The sequence below is a fragment of the Volvox carteri genome, assembly GCF_000143455.1.
Source record: "Volvox carteri f. nagariensis unplaced genomic scaffold VOLCAscaffold_17, whole genome shotgun sequence".
In the NCBI taxonomy this organism is placed as follows: domain Eukaryota; kingdom Viridiplantae; phylum Chlorophyta; class Chlorophyceae; order Chlamydomonadales; family Volvocaceae; genus Volvox; species Volvox carteri.
This window is the reverse complement of record NW_003307560.1, coordinates 1,307,221-1,331,268: the sequence shown is the minus strand read 5'-3', so window position 1 is coordinate 1,331,268 and position 24,048 is coordinate 1,307,221. Positions and strand designations below refer to the sequence as shown.

The 24,048-nt window shown below is 55.7% G+C and overlaps 2 protein-coding genes across 2 annotated transcripts; one reads left to right on the top strand and one right to left on the bottom strand.

The window, feature by feature from the left end:
- Nucleotides 1-315: 315 nt before the first annotated feature.
- On the top strand, nt 316-11,600 carry VOLCADRAFT_90583 (uncharacterized protein; the record flags this gene model as incomplete). The annotated part of the gene is made up of 21 exons (XM_002950162.1): nt 316-432; nt 653-740; nt 1,439-1,536; nt 2,149-2,216; nt 3,066-3,143; nt 3,304-3,470; nt 3,636-3,697; nt 3,745-3,817; nt 4,040-4,197; nt 4,734-4,774; nt 5,315-5,675; nt 5,938-6,073; nt 6,639-6,736; nt 7,306-7,422; nt 7,893-7,931; nt 8,103-8,150; nt 8,898-9,200; nt 10,257-10,342; nt 10,739-10,912; nt 11,096-11,180; nt 11,487-11,600. The coding sequence occupies 21 exons, from the start codon at nt 316-318 to the stop codon at nt 11,598-11,600; spliced, it is 2,511 nt and encodes an 836-aa protein (XP_002950208.1).
- A 609-nt stretch (nt 11,601-12,209) lies between these two features.
- Nucleotides 12,210-16,124, bottom strand: VOLCADRAFT_90582 (uncharacterized protein; the record flags this gene model as incomplete). The annotated part of the gene is made up of 6 exons (XM_002950048.1): nt 12,210-12,233; nt 12,369-12,569; nt 14,857-14,887; nt 14,922-14,935; nt 15,247-15,377; nt 16,043-16,124. 6 exons carry the CDS (start codon nt 16,122-16,124, stop codon nt 12,210-12,212), a joined length of 483 nt encoding a protein of 160 aa, XP_002950094.1.
- Between the last annotated feature and the right edge of the window lie 7,924 nt (nt 16,125-24,048).

Genomic DNA, 24,048 nt, shown 5'->3' with positions numbered 1-24,048 from the left:
TCATCCACGGTATCCAGCCGAACCCAGTTGTACGATATTGCCGTCAATTTCGTAGGTGCAAAATATGTCGTTGACTTCAAATACTCGGTGTTAACTTGTGCATTTTTTACTTCGAAGCCGCTGTCACATGTCATTTCTGTACACCTTTATAACTGCGCCCGTCGCTAGGACAGTTTCTTGCAATTGGTTTGCATATTCATCATATCTTCTCTGAAATGTAACCAATTAGTCGTCTACCGCAAGCTATACGTGCTTGAGGTCCACAGTCGGGTGGTCGGGTACCGGCCAACCACCTTTATTTTCTGCTTTCCGGAAATGGCTCCACACTCCCCCTTCACAGCCATCCATGTCCAGGCTGGGCTGCACCGTGTCACCATGGGCTTGCGCAACCGCGCGGCGTCCATTCCCAAGATCAAAGTTGACTTCAGCAAGGTGCGATGCGTGCGCTATTGGCAACATGCATCCGGCCTGGTGCCCGCTGCGCCACGCCACCTCTGCTGCATGCTTTCACAAACCCGGGCAGCTTATATTCATCGTTGCTGCTGTCCAGCCTGCTTGGGCCCAGCTGTTCGCCACGGCTCCGCTTTTGGGCATGGGTCGATGCACAAGCCCAGCCGATGCGCGCTTCTCCAATTTTCTCCCATGGCTCCAGGTCCCCGACTGGACGCGAAGGGCTGCCCGCCTGAGCATCGCAGTGATCTTCTTCGGTATTTTGGGTCACTGCGCCCAATTCCCCCCGGGTAAGGATATAACGTGCGGTGCGACAGGCAGATGCAGCTTCGCCACTCCGCCGCCGGTGTGTACGGCCATCCTCCAAATTGTCAACAGCTAGAGGCGCTAGAGGCGACCCGAGACGATCAGCAGCATCCATTCCGCAACACTCCCTCCCTCGCCCCGTTATGCACAACATGCACAGCTATACAAGCAAGAGGCGTTCCCTGTTTTACATTCCGTGTTCCGTGTTCACTGAAACACCGAGATTCACATTCCCAGTAGACTGCGATGCCCTATTTCGACTCCACTTAACGCCCCCTCGGTGTGGTCCTGTCCGGTGTGTCTGCGCATACAAAATCCGATGGAGCTGATACGGGGATCGTTTCCCTTTTGTTCCCGCTTGCTTTTATCCCCATGCCTTTTCCAAGCACGATCGAAGATACCCTCTTCTATTGACACGCGATAGGGTTAAGGCGGGCGCGTTGGGCGTTGCTCTTTCATCGTGCACATACAACACCATTGGCGCCGTCAGCCCACCGCTCCGCTGCTATTTAATCCCGGTCAAACTAATGTCTCCTTGAGCCAACTCGACAAGAACAACATCACGCCCTCCTTCTCCGCTAAAGACTCTGCTCCTTCGTGATCTCTGCAATCTCTGCACAGTGATGTTGACCTGTCCCATTGCCGTATGCCGTACGCCGTACATTACATGGCGAGTACGCAGAGTACCAGATGTTCGCCTCCAACTTTCGGCAGAGCTGCAACTGGGCCGCCATTACTTGCATTGTGGTGACGGCGCCGCTCATCGGGAAGGTAGCGCAGGTGTGTGTGTGGGGGGAGGTCTTGGGGCCGGGGGCGACAGGGCTGGCTGTGCGGCTGGCTGTGCGGCTGTGGACTCTAGATTTGTGAACTACATTCATTGCGGATACAGGAAGTGGGTTGGCTGGATGGAATCAGAGTCGGTGGCCTTTGGCCTTTTGGATCTGATCTTGTTTTTTGCATGCGGGTTGGATTTTGGATTTGGTGGTCGAGTTTGGGGTTGGGTACAAGCTTGGTTCTTGCCTGCATGCGGGTTTCGCGTCAGTTATGTTCGTAATGGGGTTATGTGAATCTGAATCTGGCTTATCTGAGTTTCATTTGGGTTCGGGGCCGCCTGTTGGTTTGGGTCGGTGGGGTTTGAATCTGGATTTGGGTTTGGTAACCTGATGGGTATGGAGCGGTGGCCGCTCCTTGGTCGCGCAGGGCTGCTTACCTCCTCCTCTCCCCGCCCTTTTCTCCCCTCCGGACGTGGGCTTTGTGACCCGTGGCTCACCCTTCCTCCCACGTCGGCTGCTAATGGTGTTTTACATTACTTGCATCATTCGCGTGGCACTCGCGTTATTTGCATTATCGTGTTTTGGCTCCCTAGTAACCCCCCAGGCCCCACCCCCGCAGGTTGCATTTGACCGCCTGCTGGGCACCGCCGTGGGCGGCTTCATCGGCTGCGTGTGCTTCACCCTGGGGTGGGTGGGTGGGTGTGCTGCCCAGGCCAGCGCCCAGCCGTCCACCACAGCCTACGCCGACAGCCCCGCTGCGTGTTTACACGTGTGTGCTACGTCCGTGTCCAGCCCTCCCCAATCGTCCCTCGCCCTGCCCTGCCTCTTTGCATGTTGCGTGCGGTTCACTTCTCCTCCTCCTCCTCCTCCTTCCTTCCTCCGTCCCCCCACCTCACTTGCATACCACCAGATTTTTATTACCAGCTAATCAGCCAGTTCTTCGCCAAACCTCGTCAATGCCGCCGCCAGGCCGGCGGCAAAAATTATTTTTTTAGCTTCACATCAGCAGTTCTTTTTACTACTTTTCCGCCGCCTCTACACCCACCTTTACTTCTTTACGGGTTGGCATTACTGCTTTTCTTCCGCGCTTTTTTTAGTCTTGGCGGCTAGGTAGGTAGTTGTCCGACATCATCTTCACTACATCATCCCGAGGTCGCCGCCGTCAAGAACGCCTTTTGGTCAGCTATATACTTCTGGTACACTCTTGCCCTGGCAGCAGCTTCACTCGTTCGTGGTTCGTCTTTCCCCCCCACCTCAACGTGAGCCCTGAGCCCTGCGACTTGGGCCCCTCACTGTCCAAGTCCCGAGTGCTATCCTGAGACAGATGATTGAGTTTGAAGCATATTCCTTACAGCAACTTGGTCGCGTGGTGTCAGGGCGCCATTTTCTTCACTTGTGCGCGCACTTACTCCCTTTGCCAGGTGGCGGTGGTAGTGCGGGTAGTGCTGGTGCTGGTGCATGGTACCGGGCCGCTCCCCCTTTTCCTGGAAGCACCCTCCCCCTCCTTCCCTCTTCCCCCCCCCTCGGCGCCCTCAGCCCTGTGGCCACTGAGGGCAGCTGTCAGTCAAAGCTGAAGTACAGTACCCAAGTCGCGGTCTGCAAGATACTGCAACAGTGCATCCCCCACATTCGTGACCGCTCCAACGTAACCGACAGCACTTCATGGCCGGTTGAAACCCCCAAAAAAACCATTTGAGAAGAAAATACTATCGCGTGACACGGTGTTATACCCCTGCCGTACAAGTTGCCGTACTGTGTTTTTGGCGTCACTCAGGTTCCACGTATTTGGTGCCTTTGGCGGTGGCATCTTCATCAGCCTCATGTCCGGAGTCACCATCTGGGGAACTACCTACCTGGCATTCAAACACTCATTGGACCAGCTGGTACGATTCGTACAGCTGACGTACATCATTGTGGCTTTTGGCGCCAAGCCGGACAAAGGTACGGCGGGTTGATGGGGTGGTGAGGGAGGTGGAGAAGGGGGCAGGATGATCCGTGGGGCTCCAGGCCTTTTTGTTGACTGGGGGCAGAGGGGGTCGGGTGGACTGCTGTAGGTCAGGTAGGCGGGTAAGGCAGGTGACCGGCTTCGCCTCTTGGCATTGCCAGTGATGGTGAGTGATGACGAAACCGGCGGGCTTTCTCAGTTCTCGCCGTGTCGTGTATACCAGGTGTGTGTATGTATGTGTGTGTGTGTGTGTGTGTGCATCCACTGCAGGGGAAAGGAGCTATCCAGATGAGTAATGTTACCTCCGCTACTTACCAGTTTAATCAGTGTGTATACCAGTCTGGTGCGTTGCGAACATCTACATTTCCCCCCGGGAGTGTCTCACTATGTGCCGAAACCCTTAACTTCCCTCTCCCCCCTCTTCCCCCTCCCCCCTTACCCGCTGTTTCCCCGTATGTTTATCGATCTTTGGACGCCTTCCGGCAGTTCCTTCCTTGTTTCCTGGCTTTAACGTGGCTCCCTTTCCCCCCTTGCATGCCACCTTGTTGGCGCTTTGCCGGCCCAGGCGCGTTCCTTCTGGCTCTGTTACGAGTGGGCGGCATATTCGCCGGCGGGTTGCTGAGTGTGCTGCTGGCGGTGGTGGTACTGCCCAGGAGCGCCTCCATAGACTGCCTGCTGGAGATGAAGAAGGCGCTCAAGGCGCTGTACGACCTCAACCAGGAGGTGCGCACCTGCAGTCCGGCCCTGAGTCACCCCTCCCTCAACCCCACAAACACAGACATACAAACACAGACACACATACACATACACATACACATACACACACCGTGCCCCTCCTCGCCTCACGTGTACCTGCTTCCGTTCATGGTGCGTGTGGGGAACGGGCTGTGTGCGTTTGTATGTATGCATGTATGTATGCATGTGTTCCTATGAAAGCAAGCTACCGTAGAAAGATGGACGAGCTGCTGATGAAAGCGGAAACCGGTTGATGACTATTTTACCGAACTAAGGCCGCAATGCGCACGTACGTGTTTTGGCTGCTGTCGGGTTATGCCATACAAGTGAGAGTGAGGAGATGAAGGATTCTTCCGTACGTTTTGTTCGAGCAGCATCGTCGCCGCCCCTTCCGGTGCCATCCGCCTTCACCAACTCAAATGCTGGCATCGTGAATGATGTGCCATCATGCCATATAAATCCTATAAGACTTTATAACGATTTTCTCAAGTGTCATGGCTCGGATTCGATCCCACAACCTTCAGGTGTGGACACTGAGCGGCGTGACAGGACAGAATGTAGGCAGGTGATGCAGGATCCAGAATGAAAACGATTGGGAGCCGATGGGGGGCCCCGGGGAGGCAAGGGGGGCCAGGGAGGGGGAGGGGGGGTAGCGGAGAGAGGTTTGGGCGAGTCCATACACGCATGGCAAGGGGTATCAGACCGAGCACTCTGCCGGCCACGAAGGACAGCGTAACTAGGACGAGCACTAGGACTTCGGGACGAAGAAGAACAAAAAGAGAAATGTTCGGATCGTACACGGATCCATGGATGCATGCAGCATGCATGCGTGCTTGGTTGGTTGGTTGGGTGTTTGGTTGGTTGGTTGGTTGGTTGGTTGGGTGGGTCGTGTTTAGCACATTAGGCGATCCCCAGTGCCGAGGTGCCTTTTTCGGGCAGCGCCTTCCAGTTGACATTGTTAGCACTGGTGACTGGCATTTGGTCTGCTCTCTCGCCACCCCTCCTGGACTTCGGCAGCTGATGTTGTTGGACGCCAGCATCGGTGACTTGTTTTCAATTCGTTGCATGCGCATGTAACCCTGCTGCCTCCAACCTCCTCTTCCAGGCGCTCCAGCCGCAAGCCCCATCGCCACGGCTACTCCGCCCTGCACCAGAGATTGGATGCCGCCGCCAGAGCCAGGGGTTCGGCACCCATCCTGCCGACGAACGGCTCCGACACCGCGTCCTTTGCCGCAGCTGCTGCCACGGCGGCGGCGATGCACCCCAGCGCGAGCGACCCCGCGCTATGCACACGGGCTCAGCAGCAACAACAAGACCTCCGCCGCGGCGGCGCTGGCGGCTGCGGGAGCGCCGATAGCTTGACGTCGTTTAACGGGGTTGGCGGCGGCGGCGGCGGCCTCCGTAAGGGTCTATCCGACACAAGTACGAATCAACTGGATCTGCTCGTTCAGCATGACGAGGAGAGAGTGAGGCTGGGCTGGGGTTGGGTGTGTTGGGTTTCATGGGGGGGCTTTGCCATATGCCGTACTTGTGGAGTTGCTGACGGCGGAAGAAGGGATTACGCTTATGCAGTAGCCCAGGGGCCTTATGGCGCCCTCGTCGTAAGCCCAGTCACGATGAGTCTCTATACGTATGTATGTTTTTTTTATAATGAAGGCTAAGCCTGTACGCCCATATGCTTGTATGTATGTGTGTGTGTGTGTGCGGCCATGCTCATCGCCCCCGTAGGACTCCCGTGAGGCAGCTGTCGAGAAGCTGTTTACGGCGGTGTATACGGCACTTGGACGAGTGGACGAGCACCTGGCACAGACCCGGGGAGAAATCTACATTTGGCACTTCTGGGGCCGATACTTCTTCCTGCCTGGTGGGTGTGCTGAGGGGGGGGAGCCGAGTGGAGGGGGAGGGGGAGATGTGTATGTGTACGGCATGCCGCGCGGTGCAGTGTGGGTGGGTGGTTACAAGCTAGTTGGTAGTTGGTAGTTGGAGGAGCCACAAACGCCGGACCTCCAGGGGAGCCACTGGCCAAGCCCCCCTTAGGGGAAGTAGGCGGCCAGGGGTAAGTACTGTCTGTTCGACCTGACTTTTAAACTTGTGATATTTCATGCTTCCATAAAAAGGGGGTTTTGGCTACCAGTCAAACGCATGACCGCCGAGCCTTCACGGGGTCATACACGTATACCGAAACAAACCAAAAGCGTATGGTCTGGTGCCTACAGCATTCCCAGTAGCAGCATATGTGTGTGTCGGTCAGCAGAGTGATGCGGTGTGCAGAGTGCGCGGCTCGGTTTGGTGAGCCGCATGCAGAGAGGGACACGCGGCGGTTGTTGAGTTTGGTGAACATCCCCCCCTTTCCCCCCCCTTGCTTTTCTCCACCCTCAATCCGCCCCATCCGCCCCGAAACCTCGTTCCATCCCCACATCCCCCGCCAGGTGTTCATTGGTTCCCGGTCCGGGGCCGGTGGCAGGTTCCCAAGAAGGACCTGGAGGGCCTCGCCACGTGCGTGAGGAGAGTGGCCAGGATGCTGTGGGTGAGAGAGGGGGGGAGAGCCTTCATAAGGGCGGGGCGGGGCGGGGCGGGGCGGGGCGTGGCGGGGAGTCTTTAATGCTTTGTAGTGCCGGAGTGGCCCTTGGAGTCTGGGCGTGATGTGTTGGTGCTGGTGTTATTGTTGGGTAGGGTGGGGTGGGATCAGCATATGTAGATGGCATTTAACACACAGAAACATGAACATGTGCACAAACATCAAAATATCAATCCTGTTTTGTGCGGCACAGACGCCATGATGTATCTACCTTTATATCATGCACGGCCTTTATGTACCGCATGTGCCGTACTGCCTCGCGTATTGGTGTTTCCCGGTACTCCCTCCCCCCAATCGCAATGCTCCATTCGCCAGTGGTTCGTCTTACCCCCCAATCACCCCCACATACCTACCCCTCACAAATAACAAATACACACACATACGACGAGAGCTCGCTTAGGTATGAAGTTGTTCGTGCACCACCATCGCGGCTCTGAAGATCATGTAAAAACACACGCACACACGCACACAGAGGCACACGCACACAGACATATGCGTGGCTCCCTTCCCCCCCAAAGACTCTTCTCCTGGACTTCGAGGAGGGTTTCGGCTCTGAGATGGAGGCGGTGTTGCGGCTCTACTACCCCAAGCAGCTGCTCAGTGAACTGGCGGACTACCAGGCACGAGCCATACTGGTACGTGTGTGTGTGCACACGTGCACACGCGCGCGCGCGTGTGTGTGTGTGTGTGTGTGTATGTGTGTGCTTTATGGGCCCGGGGCTAGGGACTAGGGGGACTAGGGATGGGGGGACTAGGGGGACTAGGGGGCCCGGCTGGGGCGCCCACCCACGAAAAGGTGAGGTGAGGTGGGCGCCCGCTGAGCACCACAGTTATTAGCATCACACTGTGTACATCATCAGAGCTCATCATCGGCTCTTCTCACTGAGGGTTCGCGATGTGTGTGTGTGTTCGGAGTAGTGTCCACGTGGTGGCGGTGATAGCGATGAAGGTGAGAGCTCTGGGGACAAAAGCACTGCGGGGGCGCTGTGTTATAATTCAGGAGTAGACTTAGGGTTTTGGGAGGCATGAAGTCTCACGAGCTAGACGCCTCGCTATCCGCCGTCCTGGCGCCCACTGCCCACTGCCCACTGCCCACGTGTTTCAGGACCTCCTCCGAGCTTTCCCTGGAGCCACCACCATTGAGGTGAGGTACAGAGTGGGACAGGCAGGCTGCCAGGAGGCCACATGTACGGCGCCCGCTAATACACCACTCATTCCCCCCGTCTTTTCCCCCCATCGCAGGCAGTTGACTTGTACACTTAATCCCCCCCTCCCCGCTGCCTTCCCCCCACCTTCCCCACCTTCCCCACCCCAGGTTGATAACCTGTTGACACTGGGCCAGGTGACAGACTGCCTGATGCAGGTGCGCTGGTTCGGGGGGGAGAGGGGAGGGGACATTGAGCCTGTGTGGTAGTGGGTGGGTGAGTGGGGGTTTGTGAAGAGGAAGGGGTTTGTTGGACCAGCGCTGTACGGCAATACACGTTAATCCTGGCACAGCTTGACAGCTGTACAAACATCCCCACAACCGCGTGTTGAACGTGTGAGCGTGCAGCAGCATCCCGCAGATCGCTCTTGCGCAGTACGGCAAGAGCCCATGGGTGCATGGCACCCGCATGAAGGGAGCCCCGACGTACTGCATTACTGCCGTACGTTCGCAAGCCGTCAGGAGCTGGTGTGCATTTCTCGTTTCAGTGGAATACTGCGGACGGCGGCTCTCTCTCCCCCTGTGGAGCCTCAGTGCGCCGCATCACGACACCCCCGCCCCCCCCGCCCCCCCCCGCCCCCCCCGGCCTCCAACATAATCCCCCGACACATAGATGCAGACATACATATGTGCATACACGTGAGCGACGTCCTCCCCTTAATTCACACACGTACATGCCTCCCTGACGTCCACGTCAACTGCTGACGTGTTCGTGAGTTGTCAGCATTTGACTGAGCTCTAGAAATGCAGCAGTGGTGGTGCTGGTGTTCACGTACCCCGCTCCCCTATACTGCCTCTGTTTGGCGGCATTGAGGTTCCCCACCTGCCACTCCTCGCTCCCCCCTTTCCCTCCCCCGCTCCCTATTCCCATCGCCATCGCCACCACCACTACCATCACCACCACAGATTAGTGACGCCAGGGCGCGTAACGCCATCTTTAACATGAAGCGAAGACGTACCGGGGCCAACACCAACACCACCACCAATAATAACACCACCACCACCAACAACAACAGCGCCGCCACCGCCAAAGCTGCAGGGACCCCGGCCCTGGTCGCGACCTCAGCGGTTGCCGCTGCAGCGAGTGGTGGGTGCGGAACGCCTCAGCATGTGGCGGCGACTTCCAGGGCGGCGGCCGAGCGGCGGATGTCCTTGGAGATGCGAATCTCGCGGTGGGGAGTTCGGGGAGTGATGGGGGCCGGGGGTGAGGTGCGGGGGTGAGGCCCCCGGGGTATGGCGCTGAGTGAGGAGTACCTGTCTGGAGTGAGTTCGTCGCGGGAATGATATGCAGCACGCTGTTGGGGTGTGGCCTGCTATAAGGATGATTGCAGCAGCAGGAGGACGACGAGGTGGTTGAGGTTTCCCTCGAGTCGCGCGGTTGATATGTACGATACTGCAACGAACCGCTCCGGGGTACTGGGGTACTGCAGGGTGCAGAAGCCTGCCGACGGTGCCCCGGCCGCAACACCGCCGGAGGCAGCCAACCTGGAGAAGCAGCCGCTGCTGGCGGCCATGGCGCCGTCGTCGTCATCTTTGGTGCCCACGGCGCCGCCGCTAGCCACCGCGAACGGCGGGAGCAGCGGCGGCGGATCCCTTACCCAGTTTTCTTTTCTGCCCAAGGCCGGCAGTGGCAGCGGCCGGCCGGGGCAGCGCCTTAGCTTCGGTGCTGCCGGTGCTGCCGGTGCCATTGCCGCCACCGCTCTGAGCGGCATGCCCAGCGGCGGCAAAAACACTAACACCGCGAGTACCTGTCCTGCGGGCGGCGGCGGCGGCGGCGGTTTGTTCATCTCCAGGCTGCTGTCCGGGACTCCCGGTGGGGCGGTGGCGCTGCACTTGACACCCCGGCGGTACTTGCAAGAGCAGCAGCAGCAGCAGCAGCAGCAGCAGCAGCAGCAGCAGCAGCAGCAGCAGCAGCAGCAGCAGCAGCAACAAAGACAGTCGGAGCGGCAGGCTGCTTTCGAGGCTGTGGAGAAGGCGGCGGCTCCTGCACCTGTGGTCGGGTCAGTTGCGGCGGTGCTGCAGCAGGAGTCCGTGGACATCTTTGGCGGCCTGCAGTTTGACGCCCTGGTCGGCTTCCCAGTCGGCGATGCAGCGGCAGCGGCAGCGGCAGCAGCAGCAACGAATGCCAACGCTGGTAATGTCACTGGAGCTGCTTCTGCAGCAACGGCGTCCCCGGTGCCACTGCCACCGAGGCCTCGCACCTCCTTGCAGACCGTCGTCGGCACGGACGTCCCCGCGCCGGCTGCCTTGCCGCCGCCGCTGCAGGTGGCAGCTCGTACTCGTCCTCAGGCCACGCCCTTTAACGCGTACTCCGCCGCCGCCCCGGTTTGGATGGAGCAGCTCTCCAGCCGGTACGAGGTGGTGATGGGGTACAGTGGCAGTGGTAGTGGCAGGCGTGTCCTATGGGCCGCATATGTGTGTGTCCGTGTGTGGTAGCGGCCCTGCCCCCGGGGCCCGTGACGCATGATGCATCTTAACAAGGAAAGGTGCCAAGGGACTTCTTACCCCCTACATCCGCATGTCTTGCGGCATCAGCCCGCCCGCCCGTCACAGTGTTACCTGATGTGGGTTGCCCTCACATCTGACTGCTTGCCCCCAACGAACCCCAAGGCCCGCGGAGTCGTCCGCCGCCGCCACCGCCACTACCGCCGCCGCCGCGGATGAGGCTACTGCCAACCGCCCAACGGACCCTCGGGAGCTACACACCGCCGCCGTTACAACCACCGCTGCCGCCTCCGCACCAGCAGCAGCATTACGGAGCCCAGCCTCAACGGACTCCCCACAAACCCTTCCCACTTCGCCTACACCAGCATCATCATCCCCTTCGCCAACATGCAAGGCATCGGGTCCATCAGCCGCCGCAGCGGCAACGGTAACGGCAGTCGAGGTGGCGGCTGGGGTGGCCGCAGCGGCGGCGGCAGGTGCGGGCTCTGGCGGCGGCAGCACACGACCTCGGGCCAGCTTTGATGTGGGTCAGAGTGGCGGTGCGGGTGGAAAGGATTCGAGCCTGCTGGTTTTTGATTCGACTCGAGATGACTTCCGGCGGTTGAGCAGCATGCAACTTTCCTCGATGTCCGTGGAGCCGGTTACCTTCCCCCCCACAGAGGAGGGGTACCTTTCACAGGTCCGGGGGTACACGGTCCTGAGTACAGGGCGTGTGTGCGGCTGGGAGGATGTGGACCTGGACAAGTGCAGGGGGCCAGGGCCGGGACCCGGGGTGGGCCAGCTGTGGCTGGTGTGGATGACGGGGGGTATGCAGCCGACATGCCAGGTCACGAGTTTCCTGTGTCCCCTGCCGCCACCACACCGTTGCAGAAACTGAAACGGAACGCAACTGCCAACTGCCAACATGGCTCTGAGCACATTCATGGCAGCGCGCTGCAGAGCACATGCGACCCAACAGGGCAACTACCCGACCTGACCTTGTCAGCACCGTGTGCTAATGGATCCTCACCCCTCACCCCCCGGCCCCACCGTCCTCTCGGGGACCCGCAGGTGCGCTGGTTCAGCTTCCAGTTTGTGATGGACGAGATGGTGAATGAACTCGAGGAGGCCTTCCATGCATGCAGTGCCGTACTGCAGAAGCTGCCGTACCCTATCGGCAACTAGAAAGAAAACTGCATCGGTACAATAACAGCGGATCAGGAGAGGTATACCTGTACACGATGACGTAGAGGGCGATGAGGATGGCGGAGATGGGGTTGAGGGATGGAGCTGTCCACCGCTGGTGCTGGTCCTGCTGGTGCTGCTGGGACAGGTCCTCGGCTGCCGCACGGGGCCCTGGGCTGTGGCTTATAGCGAAAGGCTCTTCGGATAGGAGCAAGAGAGAGTACGGTGCATGTCGTGCCAGGTTTCCATGTCGCAAGTGCAGATGTGTGTGAGCAAATCTCTAGGCAGGTGCACCGGAGGGCCAGTGCAACGAAGCCAGGAGGGGGAAACCTGAGGAGGTGCAGGCGCTGGCGGGAAAGGACCAGAGGAGTATGGCGACAGGACAGCAGGGCGGCATGGAGTGGGAGTTGGAAGAGGGATGCCGAGGAGCGAAATGGCGGGAGGACTTCTGCACTCCGGAAGGGGGATTTGGCGGCTGTGAAGAGGTCGGCGGTGTACAGGTGCTTGGCGACTGGACAACAGAAGTCGTTAATAACCTTGGGATAATCCGTAAGTTAACTTCTGTGATTTATAACCGTTTAGTGTTCGTGAAGCGGTGTGTACCGGTATTCATTTGCAGTGGCCATGCATGCACTGCACAGCGCATGCACGAGCACCATTGCTGGCATGGCGCATTGGCCCCAACCAAGCATTTGGTGAGGGAGGAGAACTGAGAAGGAGGAGTTGTGAGGGAGAATTTGGTGCATGTGTGGTGGTGGCGTTCCGAACCTTTTCTGGGCGCGCTTCGGTATGGTGGAGAAGGTGGAGGGCCTCCCGGATAGGGTGAGAGCTGTGATGGTGCAAAGTGGGGCTGCAGGGACACAGGCTGCAGTGGGCGTCCGGCAGCCGGTCGGGGTCGTAGTTCATGCCCATCTCCTTGAGCAGCAGCGGCATCTCCGGGGTGAGGGTATCCAGCTCCATGGCCTGGACCTGTGGCACAGTGACACGGTAGCGATAATGGTGTTAGTGATAACTGCGGTGATGATAACTGCGGTGATGATGATGATGAGATGAGAGTCACAGAGCTGGTGAAGGCGGTGGCAATGATGACAACGTGATGACGAGATTTGCACACAAACCCCACAGAACAGAAACAACAAATGCGGCGGCTGGGTGAGGCGGCGGGGAGGCTGCAGCAACAGGAGCATCATTTGACCTTTTGACGATGCACCAGCGGCTGTATGAGGTGTGGTGCTGATGGTGGTCGACGGCTGGGAGGACGGATGGAGGTGCAGCGGGGTGCCAGTGGTAACAATGTCCGCCACTTCGTATGCCACCCTACCCTGCAAACGAGTGGTGTCTATGCGACCACTAACGACCATCCAGAACATATAAGAAAGCAGCACGAGTATGCCGCCCTACCTGAACGTTGAAATACACCAATACAGATATCAAGTTACATGCGTGTTGAAAAGGTGGTTTGCCACAGGCGAACTCTACCTATTTTCTGCATTGGCACCTTTCGGCTGCAATACTTTTTCTGCTGTAAATAGAGAGACAGAGGCTGTGAACATGTTAAAGATATTCACATTAGCTAGGTTTCTTGGGGCTTCCGTACGGTCTTTATTGACCTTGAACGGCAAATGTCTTCCCCACACAGAATCTCTTCCCACTGCCGTCGGCAAGTTCTTCATCAGCCACTCGGCATCCGCCCGGGAGGCACTTGGAAGGGAGTGAACGACATGGGACCCATGGGACGCAGGACATCTTAAAAAGCCATCAGTCAAGCCGTGTACACTGAAGACCATATACTTTACAGCTACCAGAGTGATATGCTGACGTCGAAAAATTTAACACGGAAATGAGCGCGGCTTGACTCGGCTTGACCACACATACACACATACGTACAGACACTCTGGGGTGGTAGGGAACGGAGATGCGGCGGGATGGGGCTAACGGGCATGGGTGAACGGGAGGGATAACGACGATTACTGCTATATTATTTATAAACAGCTGCTATTGCGCATGGCTGTTATTTATCCTCGCTGCTTCCGAAACGCCGACCGATATAATGGGTTAGTTATAAAAGAAGGTGCATATATAATAGCGGCCGAGACTAAGCCAAGGAAGGGCTTCTAGTTGATTTCTCGTTGACTTCAAAATTCCCCACACCAGGAGCCGCGTTGAAGACCGCGACATATCATAAAGAAGCTTCCGCCGCCGCTCTCCCGACAGTGATAAAAGTAAATGCCGCTCCCTCCTCACACCGCTCGCTCCTCGCTCCCACCGCAGCCGCCGTCCATACAAATCTGTGAATACATCCGTACATCCGTGCTGTCGTACAACCGTATATCCCCCAAGCCGAACGTCGCAGTATGCAGTCCTCAACGTAACGAGTAAGTACGAACATTTTATATTGTGTGTTTTGTCGGAGAAAAGCAACCATGTGTGTGTGTGTGTGCGTGTCTCATGGCGTGTGTCGTACGCAGGTGTCATGTGACCAAACCTATTTCCAGCCCAAACCCCAAACTGCCAGTTCTTAACCCATGTGCAGGACGTACATACACAGCTCCGAATCCAACCCCAAACCGAATCCAATGCGCGTCTCCATTGACACTTGTCTCGCTCTCCCTCTCTTTCTCTCTCCCCTCTCCTCTCCTCTCTCTCAAACAGCGACCCTTACCACGACCCTCGCAAAGCCAAGTGACAAACTCCTGCCAAGACAAATATGTGCCAGCGCCAAAATAATTTACAAGACACAATCCCGCTAGCTAGCTATCTAGCTATCTAGCTAGCTAGATATTCATGGCGGGTTTGAAGGACCCTCCTGCACGCGCCCGGAAAACACCTTCCCTCACAGCTGCGGGAACCGACATCGCAGGACCGAGCCAAAGTACAAAACTGACACAATTGTACAAACACGTGCCATATCCGTATTATGCCGTATTCCGTACTCCGTACATGCTGCAGTACAACAAACGTCGAATATACATTCGGGAATGGCACACACGCAAGAGAGCGGTCCTCGCTTTTGCAACACGCGCGCACAATCATACCACTTGGGGTGCCATGTACGTCATGTCGTACATGGCCTACTGCGGCAACGGAGGCGGCGCCTCTGTCGGTGTACCGCTAGATGCTTCTCCCCCGGGGACCTGGGGACCTTCCCTACCAATACCCGGCACGGCTGTAGCGGTCAAGATTGGTAGATCAGGATCAGGACAGGCACCCGATAGCTTAGCGGCACCCGCCACAGCGGCACCCTCCTGTTCCGCACCTGATCCAGTTCGGGAGACTGTTTGAGAGCGCTGCGGAGCGACGCCGCACGGGTCGTACACTTACGTGAGCATGAACCCCTGCGCCGTACGTCATACAACCGCATGGGTTACATGGTTTGGTGAGGCCGGGGGGAGGCGCAGAGAAGGATGACATGATGACGACCTGCATGAAGAACTGCGTTTCACACCCCAATACGCGAATGATGCTGCGCTTGGTATTCTTTGAGTGAGTGAGTGAGGGAATATGGCCCCCCCTCACTTCTCCGACAAAGAACTGCGTGGTGGCGGATCTTCGTGGGCATGTGGACCAGTGCGAATAAAGTGCGAATACCAGGAAAGAACAATAACATCTATTCCCAACTGTCAACTGCCAACTCCCCAATCCGTACCTTGCCCTTGACGGGAATTTCCCCCGTGGAAAGAAACCCGTCGGCCGCGGCGCCTAATAAGGCCCGCGTGGCCGCAGAAATGTGTACGGCACCAGGTACACCCGTGGACTCCATTCGACTGGCAACGTTGACTGGAGCGAGAAGGGCAAGAGCGATACACAGATTCACGCACGGAAGGGGGAGGAGGGGGAGGAGGGGGAGGGGGAGGAGGGGAAGGGGAGGAGGAGGGGGAGGAGGGCCCGGCAACATGCGCTGCCAACAGAAACCGAAAACGGAGAGTAAAATCTTGCGAAGCTTGTGAAAAGTTAGGGTTTCACGAACGATGTGCGGACTTGCCTAGAAATACATCATCTGTCGCAGCAAGCTTCGAGCTACATACACGTGGAGCTACGTACGGCCCCCCCGGGTGCTGCCCTGGCGGCCAGTGGTCGACCTGTAGCCCGTAGGCCTTGCTCTGTCGCGTCGGGGTCGTGCAGTGAATAGTCCCATATATTCCCAAACCAGCCCCAATAAAACCCCAAGAAGAACCACCAAGACATTTCGCCACTGCTGCTGGCCGGTGCTTCACTTATGGGCGAATATGAAAAAGATGGTTTGGTACAGGTATCAAAAGCTATGAAAAAAGGCCCAGACAGGAGAGCGGCTATCGAACATGAAGATAGGATACGAGCACCTCGAATGTAACACAGTCACGCTTCTCGGCAGCCGTTCCGCCAAATTATGCAAAAACGGCATCGCCTCAGTCCCGTACGCTTCCGTACTATGATATGTACGACGATGCCGTACAATGCCGTACCTCCGATGGTCTCGACCTTGTAAACTTGATGCTTCTCCACCAGCTGGTCAAAAATGGTGAAGAGGTCGTTGAGGAACGCCATGACCAGTGTTTTTTTTTCGTTTGGGGCCTAATACCCTAGAGTAATAAACTGGGTATTTCTTGAGGTTACAATTCCTTTTTGTATAGTCGCTGGGGGGCGCTGCGCCCCCCCCAGACCCCCCCCTCAAAGGCTGTACGGTGTGCTGTAAACAGCACTCACAAAGCTCGTGGCTTTTTAGTGTGGCCTGCCTGGCATCCATCGTGATGTCCCGCTGCCGGCTGAGGGAGCAGGGACCGCACCGGACACGGTCGTGCACCTCGCCAGCCTCCATATCTGGCACAACACACTCAGCCCATTCGAGAAAGCTGTCCAGTGCGCCTGGAAGCGACGCACTCCCTCATTCTCCCGCCAGCTCCCATCGCTTTGGCCTTTCGGCACACGCTGTGTTTGCTGGCGCTTTTGAATCACCAGCGGTGCGTGCTGCGAAGCACCCGCCCTTGAAGGTGGCGGTGGTGCCGTGGCGACATCTTGGGGCGGTGGCCCTTCCTCGTCAGAATCAAGCTACGGCATGCCTATCCTTGTCTTCTGTATTATCTAATTCTTCTTCTAAATGTTTGGGGCATTGCGTCTGCGGACTTCCTGAGCCGTTTGCTTTGGTCAAGAATGAACGAATGCCCCGTTCACCTAAGTTGAATGCAACAGCGGGCCGTCTCATGGTGATATCATCAAATATTTTATATATAAATAGTGTATAAGCTCCAAATGTTCAGCTTTACATGTGCAGAAGGCATTTGGGGCGACTTATGGCCGAAGTAATGAACCAGTACGGCCAACTGACCAATTATTCCATTTCTTCCAGGCTCAGACCCCCATTTATTCCCAAAAAAGTAATATATTACCAAAAAAATAAACACTGGCCATGACTCGGTGGGGGGGGGGCGGAACCTGACCACAAATGCTGGTGAAGGAGGCGATGTCTGTGTACGGCACATAGAGAATTCGAACCATCATCACGTAAATTACACGTGCACATGGGGTAGGAAGAGATTACTGAAGACACAACTTTACGAGTATAACAAACCGTATTAAGCGATCATTTTGCAAGCAACATTGTTAGGCCATGTGCTTACGAATCCTCTCACTGCCTCCATCCTCGCCCGTAAGAACAAAGTCCCTGATTCGTTTAAAAGCCTCAGTCCTTGCCCCGAGAAGCTTGGTGTCGTGTAGTCCTCAAATGAAATGCTAGGTCCAAAAAGATTTTTGCAGTTGTCACAACCCGAATCATGGAACTGCAAAAGGGAATCGGCTGAGCAGCGTCCTCAACGCTCCACCGCAACAAACACCGCACCTGGTTGCGCGACTTGATTAGGCGGCACACGTAGCAACAAACAAGATTCTTATTGGTAAGAGCAAAGTCAGAAGGGTCCCGATTGGACTCGCCGTGTGCTGGGACGTCAGCGACCCGTTCCATTTCTGGGCTCCGGGCCCGTTTCTACGTAGATGCTACTCCTTACTAGTACCGTATTAAGCGTATAGGATGCACCACAACTCAGGCTGCCAGGAGAAAAATACACGGAGAACGGAGCTGAGCAGCGACGCTGCCGGTATCGTTGCTGTAAGGTTGGGCTGACTACAGTTTCAAATTTAAACATATACCGTAGAGGCAAGGAAGTGCATAAATGAAGAATACCGTCACGAATTCAGCTATTGGAAGAGGTCCGAGGCGATTGTTGCAGTTGGCGGTTGACTGTCGTACCAGAAAACCTGCCGAGGTTGTCCCTCAGCCCGGGGAGTACATTGGATTTCCGGGTGCGTATTGTGCAGCACGTAGAATTACTTTAATTGGTGGGTGGCGGATGCTTTGGTGTGTGGGCCCTTGGGGCTTCTCCTCGCGTCGAAAAGGCATGATCAAATTGCAATAGCCGATAGGTTCAGGTTCGCAGGGAGTCGGGGTTACGTTCTGCGCTTCCTAAGCCCAGGCTTACATGTGTGCCTGTAGGGCTGATGCGTGTAACACATGCAACTAAAACCGAAGCCAGAACTCAGAACCATGCCAAAACTCAAATGCCCGAAATTAGCTTCATATCAACAGTTAGATATTTTCAATCTAGACACGTATATTATTGCTTTATACGGCTCGGAGCTGGATAGCTCAGGCTTTTGTGGGTTTGACTGTAATGCACCTAGGTCGTCCAGGCGCCTTCGACGGTTGAAGTTGGAGTTGTCCGTCTCTTGTCTTCCCAGAATGCATGAGCTATGAAATGTTTAGATTGCATTAAGGATCAGGCAATTGGATAGCAGCACCAGGAAGACTACATTGCAAAGTTTGTCCTCACAATTGCTTCTGTTTGCCCGCTTACAGGCAGAAACTGGAAGATCTGCGTGATGAATGCTGTGAGCAGGACGACAATTACATCTACCTTTCAGCGTGCGATGTTCCGTGTCTCGTCCGTGTCTCGTCCCATGTTAGGGCTCGGTGACATGGAGCGACGGGGAGATGACATGCTGGGCCTAGGCGTTCAAAGCAAACAGGTTCAGCAGGAACTGATGATTTCGACAACCTTTAGTGTGGGCTTTGATGGGGTACGTAGGCGTTGCGTCCAGTGCCGTTGCGTGCTGTACTGCACTTCACAGTGCAGTTCGTCGTACCCTGTGCAGCGCCTGGTGTATTGTCCGGTGCCATGTTGGACGTTTCCTTGCTATCGTGTTCGGCTGGCGGCTGGCAGCAGAAGCGGCAGCAGCAGCAGCGACAGTGATCGTTACAAGGCAAAGCAAACACCTGTAGGAATGCGTGAGCTATTATGGATAAGATTTTATGCATGTCTTTTCGCTCGTGAACCCAAACAAGACGGCCTCATGAACTTCCTCATCGTACCTTGCTGATTATTCCTTCCCCTCCGCCCATCCTCCTGCCCCGTCCTCCCGCCTGCCTCTGGTGCGTCCTTATGGCTGCGCGGCGGCCGTATATCAACACCAATGCCGAGGGCGCAACGATTGGGCGCTACACGAGCTGCAGTCCTTGCATGAGCCCCTGGATTTCAAGATACCTCGCGCTTTGCGGTTGGTCGTACTGTTTAGGGTTTTCAGTTCCGCATTTTGTTGGGAGCGTGCAATCATGTCTGCCTGGCGGTCTGCTGCGACAGCAGCAGTAGCAGCAAAGCAGTAGCAGCAAAGCAGTAGCAAAGCAAACGATACCATCCCCTCCCGCCCCGCCCCACCTGTTCCCCGAACCGCGTACCCTCCTTTTGACCGGCGGCGCTTGGCGGTATCTACGGTGCAAGCACCCTCCAGATGATACATGCGGTAAGTCGGCGATATGGATCCGTGCCGTATCGTGGTGTGTACGTATCGCCGTGCCAATTGTGTTTTCCTGCGCCGCGTATCGCGTGATTATGCAGTCGTACTTGGCTGGCGGTTGGTGGCAGCAGCAGCAACAGCAACAGCAGGAGCAACAGTAGCAAAGCGCAGCGGAGCAGACCCCTTCAGGAAAGGTGTCCAGCCCTAAAACAAAGTCCGGATTAGCGTTGCTAGCCACCATCCAAGCATGATTGCTGTGTATCTCAGTATGTGCCTGTGTTTAATGACCTCGTTGTGGGAAACGCTGCCCGTCGCGGTAATGGACGCCGCGCTATCGCTCCACAACGACGCCTTCCGGCAACTGCTGCCACGGTACCGCGGATATGAATGCCACACGGTACGGTGCGGTTCCTTACAGTAACGTACGGTGCGGTACGGGTGCAAGGGTTTCAAATAAAACCTGCAGTAGCATGTCGTAAAACACAGCAGGATTCCGGAAGTGGTCTCCCTGGTAGTGGCCTGAGTTCTCTCTCGCTTCCCTGCGCGGGAGTGCACTGTCTGTCACCAGGGAGCAGTTTTTCCGCAGGAGGGCGGGTGGTGCATAGGAGGTGAGATAGAGAAGGATAGGAACGGTTGAGAAGCGCCAAGGCCTCGCCGGTGTCCGTTTTTAGTAGTCCCTTAGGTGGAGCTGCCAAGAGCGCACCACTCGCCAGCCCCACCTCCGCGTCCGTTGTTCGTGTCGCTATTTGCGCGAAGCGGGACTTTGCAATGCAGGGCCCGACCACCGCATGCTCGCCTGATGCTCGTACGGTAGGTTTCTACCCGCTCAGGTTATGGGCTCGCGGACGGGTAAAGGAGAGAAGTGCGCTGTTTCTAGGAAATGGGACGTTCTCTGACGCGCTTGTGTTTTCCCTTTATCGTTCTTCCCTAGGTGGCAGAGGCGCCTGGCTCCGCTGTCTTCTTCCCGATGCTCGTGTTGGTGATGCTGTGGCGGCGGCGGCACCCCGTCGTGGTGCTGAGGGGGGCTGAGCACTTCACTATTACGAGTGTCAGTATATGCGTTGATTTGAGTTGAGGGATGTGTCCAGCAGATTACCAATCTGTTTCGGCTGTACGGGCGATTAACTGGTCCGTTGCTATCGGTTGTGGTGTCGTGACTCTTCCGTGTGCCGTAGTTTGTGGAGCATCATCCTATTGTGTTTTTCGTGTCGCGGTACGGTACGAGGATTAGTGATAACTGCACAGTGGGCTTTGGCCGGAGGCTGGCGGCACAGCAACAGCAGCAGCAGCACTGTGTCGTACCGTCGAGGTATATTGCGCGCTTGATTTGCTATGAGCCGGTAATAGACACATCACACGCTGACTTGTCCACACACACGCCCTCCCCACTTGTTTCTCACTGTATGTCTGCATGAACCTGGTCCTGCAATCAACATGATGTGCTGCTGCTGCTGCTGCTGCTGCTGCTGCTACTGCCGGAGTTGAGTACCTTCAAGAGCTGCGATTACTGGCGGGTACCTGAGGCAAATTTCTTGCGAATCTGTGTATGGCAAGGAGCAGAGGTGCGGTTAGGCCAGAGGTGAAGCCAGTGCGGCGGCGGTGGTCGTGGACCCTGGTGGCGGTGGATGGCGCGATGGACATGGATAGGGTGTCTATATTTTAGATTCGGCCCCGGGGACCTATTTCCATGTGGGTTCGAGCCCCAGCGTGATCGAGGCTACAGCCGAGCTCGCGACTAAAGCTTCACCTTGTCAACACCTCTCTATTTTCTCGTTTTTATCCAATAGATATGTCTAGCAGAAGATAAAGAGAAACTGCAGTAGCAGCAAAGTGCGGTTGTCCGATACGCGCTGGATGAGAAGCGGCGCCAGTAAGCGCCACATCCAGGCCGCGTGCCGTTGGTGTGTAAGTATTTCAACAGTTCGTAGCGCCCGCGTGCGCTTTGGTCGTCAAGCCCTGCACCCGCGTCGGCTCCCTTGTTGTGTGCACTTCGGTATCTTACCGTTACATTGCCACCATTTATCTATGACGCGGCAATTGTCATTTTAGGAGCTGATGAACTGGAAAATTCACCGGCAAAATTGAAAATAAACACAGGAAGGCAGGATCTGCCAGGTAGCGGCTGTAGGGTGAAGATATGACCCCCCTGTCCCACACATCATACATGCACTCTCTTGTACTTGGATGTGTCGGACCGTCTGTCTTGCAGCCACCCTGTGGACCACTATCAGGCTACCGCAGCTCGGTCGGCATCATGAAGGCAGCTGCTGATTACATGTTGTCACTTGGTGTTGGGATGACAGCACAGTGATGGAGCTGATCATGAACTTGTTGGAGCAAGGGATGGATGGCAACAAGTGATAGGAAACGGAAATGTGGTGGGAAGGGGCTAACGGGCGAGGGTGAACGGGAGGGATATAGGGTGATAGGGAGCTGGGCGGTGCACGATCTCGCTGCTCACAGCAGTGCTGGGTGACAATGATGGTGCATCGATGGATGACCTCGAAAGAAGAAGCTACGGATGGCTTAGCCCTGTCAAAGGAAAGCCCCCCATGATAGTTCCATGGCGCCCTTGTTCGGGCCGCAGTTCCATTTGTAAGCAAACGTGACTTAAAGCACCTTAGATACTCAAGAAGAACTTCAAGAACCATAACGCTGTATCAATAGCTCTTGGCACTTCCGCCATGGGCAGATTACGTCAATCGCCCGCTATGCCACATAAGCAAAAATGAGGCAACGGCCTTCATGATAACTTGACCTGTTGTTTGCAAGGGCTTGCACTTAGGGATCTTGCTTCCGGGGAGGACGTAACCAGGTGCAGAGGAACGGAGGTGAACGTGATAATGCAGTGACATACAGCTATAATTTAAAAGTTTAATAGGCTAACTGTCGACAAAGTGAGTTCGCCGAACTGCACCTTACCAACACACTTGGATTTGCAGCTGTTGCGCCGTACAATTTAGCTGGCCTCTGGCAAAAGGCACCTCCCATAGCACTTCCAGCTCCATTAGCAAATGTGCACAACGTCCGATATTTGATCACAGGCTTTCACCCAACGTTTGAGCCCTTCTTTTCGGCCTGTTCCAGCTCTGGTGCGTCCGTAAAAGCTGCTAGCTTCCTACATATGAACAGCAAATGAGGAAGCCTGAACAGCTGCGCGGCGCCCTGAGAAGCTGCTGTGGACCCTGCAAACGTTTGCAAGGTACTGTTCGTTGCAAAACCTTCGCGTTGTAGCCGCCGCACTTCAGTTCCATTGCTCTAATTTATTACGCGGCTAGCTCAAGCAGTTATTTATTGAACCCCTGCTGACGTTGCTTCAGGCACAGCGTCGCCGCTTCACGGACATCGACTTGCATGACTCATTTGTGAGGGCAAGGTGCGACTTGCGGCAACTCATTTTTTTGAGGTGAGATGTTTGCTTCTTGAGCATGTGTATGGATCTTTGAAATATAAGGGGCTTTGTCGACGGGCTTTCGACGGGCATGTGTTTGTGCAGCGCTCTGCTGCAAGAATATGGGCGTATGCGGCGTTTGAGCGTAATCCAGACAGTTGTGCTTTAGCTATGTAAGGAGCCTACGAAGGCTGAAAGCTAGGCGGTCTGGCAGGAAAGTACACGTCGTTAGGCGAGACATGACCACTTCGTCCGATGTCCGTGACCTTCCTCGCGACAGAGACGACTGCTCATTGGAGTTGCCCAAGACCTTCCAGATCGACCGCATTCCACCTGGCAACGAGAATCTCTGCGTACACCACATTTCAACTCTCCAAGACCCCAGTGCGACGTTGCGTCGGCGTGAAGGAAGGGCCCCCATTGTCAACGCTTCTAATCAACGCAGTCAAGCTCACATCGTCTTCCGCTGCTGGTGAGTGACGCCGGATGCACGGTCGCCCGTACATGTCGTATGTTTGTTAGGACGCGTCTAGATTTCCGGCCGTGAGGCCGTTACACGTCGTATCAAGGTCGGCCATCGTTCTTGGATTCTATGGTTGAAGGCGCGTTGCACATGGATAGACGAGTTGGTGACGGAGGGGGATTTCGGTATGAAGTTGTTGTACCTTGGCAAGGTACGGCGTGTAGGGAGTACGGCATGAAGGTCTTTCCCCGTATGTTCACTGCGTGGGTGCCACTTTGTGTCCGTTCGTGATGTAGTGATGTCGTACATACGTTCGGAGCAAAGTTTCTTGCTGTGGGCGTTTCGTGGCGCGGTGTTTTTCTCCTGTCGTGCCGGCAAGCAGCAACAGCGACAGCGACAGCAAAAGCACAAAGGCAGCAAGCTGCAAAGCTAAGGTCAGCAAACTCAGAAAGAAGCTGCAAAGCCGGCCGATGGTTATTGTTGCGGTCTTCAGTGTCTTGTATTTGTGCGCAATTGTATGTATGTATGTATGTATGTATGTATGTATGTATGTATGTATGTATGTATGTATGTATGTATGTATGTATGTATGTATGTATGTATGTATGTATGTATGTATGTATGTATGTATGTATGTATGTATGTATGTATGTATGTATGTATGTATGTATGTATGTATGTATGTATGTATGTATGTATGTATGTATGTATGTATGTATGTATGTATGTATGTATGTATGTATGTATGTATGTATGTATGTATGTATGTATGTATGTATGTATGTATGTATGACGTTGATTACACTGTGGGCTGAAAAGCCNGGGGGCCCAGG